Genomic DNA, 2453 nt, shown 5'->3' on the forward strand with positions numbered 1-2453 from the left:
AATCAACTCAATTCATGCCCATTTGTTCAATTGAAGTGTGCTGAAGGTAAAGATTTTCAAAGCTGAGAGTCGTGAGTTATTGAGTTAGTCTCAAAGTTATCAGTGTGGCTTCTTTCAATATTTCTAAAGCTTAGCTCATATACCTTTACTTTAAAAGACTGAAAAAAAAAGCCCAAATGATTGTTTCTTACTTGTGAAACTTTCAAAGAACGTATATCAGAAGACAATGTTATCACTATTTCTTTGAAAAACATAAAATCTGAGGTGAGAGATTCATCCATGAAGCTGACCTCACCTTTTACCCTCAGATCACCATGATAAAAAACATGAGAGAAGATGTTTGCTTTAACACACATTTTAATTGAAAAATACTTCAGGTTTCATTTTTGACTCTGTAATACACTGACAGTCTAATATCTGATCTACAGTGTTGTACACTACTATCTTGGTAAGAAAAAAGTGCTTGTAGGTGGACCGTGTTGCAGGCAATGCCCTGTCCATCACTTGTGTTCTTCAGAGTTCCTGTATCTTCACGAGGCCTCATACTCACTCAGGCCCTGTGAAGTTACTGTAAATTTGTGAATAACAAGGTCCTCAAACCCCAAATTCTTTCTGGGATTTTGAAGCTACAGTTCTTGATAATGTTCTTAGAAGTTCACTCTGTTCCATAATAGTCAAAATAAGATATCAAGCATTCCATGAAATGTTACAGCGTTTTTCACAGTGCTTCAGTAGAGGCTCCTTCAAACTGATGACCAGGCTATGCAAATAAATGGCAGCTTAATTGGGACCAGCCCTTTTATATTAAACAAATCATTTCCAATTTTTTTGGTTCACCTGCGCCATCACGATTACATGCAACATAAATCCAGCTCGAGAACAAACAACCATTCAGATAATGGTCAACAGTGCAATGTTGAAATGGCAAACCCAATGACTCAGGCCATCAGCAATGGAAAAAAAGGCAGGTTCAGGCTTAGAGAGTTATCGCTTCTTTTTCTGTTTGAGGCTTTTTCGTCGCTTGACTATCATTTCATACAGTTTGTCCATGCCTTCGTGAAGCCCCTCACCAATGATAGCACAGGCCGGTTGAATGTGGTATGTAGTGGCAGGCGTGAGTTCTTGGAGCGCGAGCTGCTTCTCTATGTCAGCCACAGACAGAGATTTCGGCAGGTCCTGTTTATTAGCTATGACTAAAAGTGGTGTTCCTTGGTTTTCAGCAAATTTGGTCACTTTATGGAGCTCCGTCTTGGCCTCCTCCAGTCGATCCACGTCTACAGAGTCCACCACATAAATAATGCCATCCGTGCACCTACTGTAAGATTTCCACAAGGGCCGGAGTTTCTCCTGCCCACCCACGTCCCAAAAATGACAGCTTATGCCTTTGGCAGTGCCATTACTAAGCTTGATCTTTTCCGTGTTGAATCCTATTGTGGGCACAGTATTGACAAACTCGTTGAATTTCAGTCTGTAAAGGACCGTGGTTTTCCCTGCTGAATCCAAGCCAAGCATCACTATATGGAGGGACTGAAACGCGGATATATTGGAGAAACTGTTCCCCATTTTGATCTCCTCGTTAGCAGGGGTAAAAACCAAAGCAGACCCCTCGGCACCAGCGATTAGACCAAATTCAGACTGGATGTGATGGAGTGATCATTGCAGTGCGCGTGAGATCAGCTCGTGCTCGGTAAACACTCCTCTATGTGCGGAGAGCCTCCGCAATAACAGCTCACATCAACATTCCCACCACAAACTGCTTAAAATTCCTCCTGATGGCTCGGTGGTCAGTCTCTCCCGGCAGTCGTCCACATTAGCGATGAATGAATGTGATCAGAAATCTGTTTTGGACGTAACACGAACACGTCTACTCACACGGTGATGGACACAAGCGAATGTATGATAATGAATGGAAGCCAGCAGTGGCCCTGCAGCAGCTGCTCCTCACGCTGGAGAAACTCCGCCCGCATTTCATGTGAAAACTGAAAAACAAACCCCTCTTATGGCAAGCCATTTATTCCTTAAAACTAGCTAGTATACGTTTTTATGTTACGGGCACTTTTTTAAACACTTGTAAGTAGTCCAAGAATGACTATCTTTTTCACTATTACATAGTATTCGTATTTAATGATTATATAATAATTTCGTTTTTTTTTTTTTTTTTTTTTAACAGTAAAACACATTATATGGACAATTTGAGTCTACATAAAGTAAGCCTAATTTTTGCTTTATTATTATTATTATTATTAGCTATTATATTAAAATGTGTAATGTTACCTATCTGCAAATGTATTTTGTCATGTTGTGCTTAAAAAACATTTGTGCTTAAATAACTACGAATAACTGAGAAAGGGGTCATTGAATTATTGAAAAATAATGCACACCCAGAGTGTACATTATTTTTCAATAATTCAACGGCCCCTTATTAATTATTAATTAAGTAGGCTATATTGAAT

General features: G+C 39.6%; 1 protein-coding gene across 1 annotated transcript; it reads right to left on the reverse strand.

Annotated features, from left to right (window-relative positions):
- Positions 1 to 339: 339 nt before the first annotated feature.
- arl4cb (ADP-ribosylation factor-like 4Cb) lies at positions 340 to 2056 on the reverse strand. The gene has a single exon (XM_051906758.1). It carries the CDS (start codon positions 1561 to 1563, stop codon positions 985 to 987), a length of 579 nt encoding a protein of 192 aa, XP_051762718.1. The 5' UTR covers positions 1564 to 2056; the 3' UTR covers positions 340 to 984.
- Positions 2057 to 2453: the final 397 nt, after the last annotated feature.

This window comes from Ctenopharyngodon idella, chromosome 9, assembly GCF_019924925.1.
Source record: "Ctenopharyngodon idella isolate HZGC_01 chromosome 9, HZGC01, whole genome shotgun sequence".
Taxonomy (NCBI): domain Eukaryota; kingdom Metazoa; phylum Chordata; class Actinopteri; order Cypriniformes; family Xenocyprididae; genus Ctenopharyngodon; species Ctenopharyngodon idella.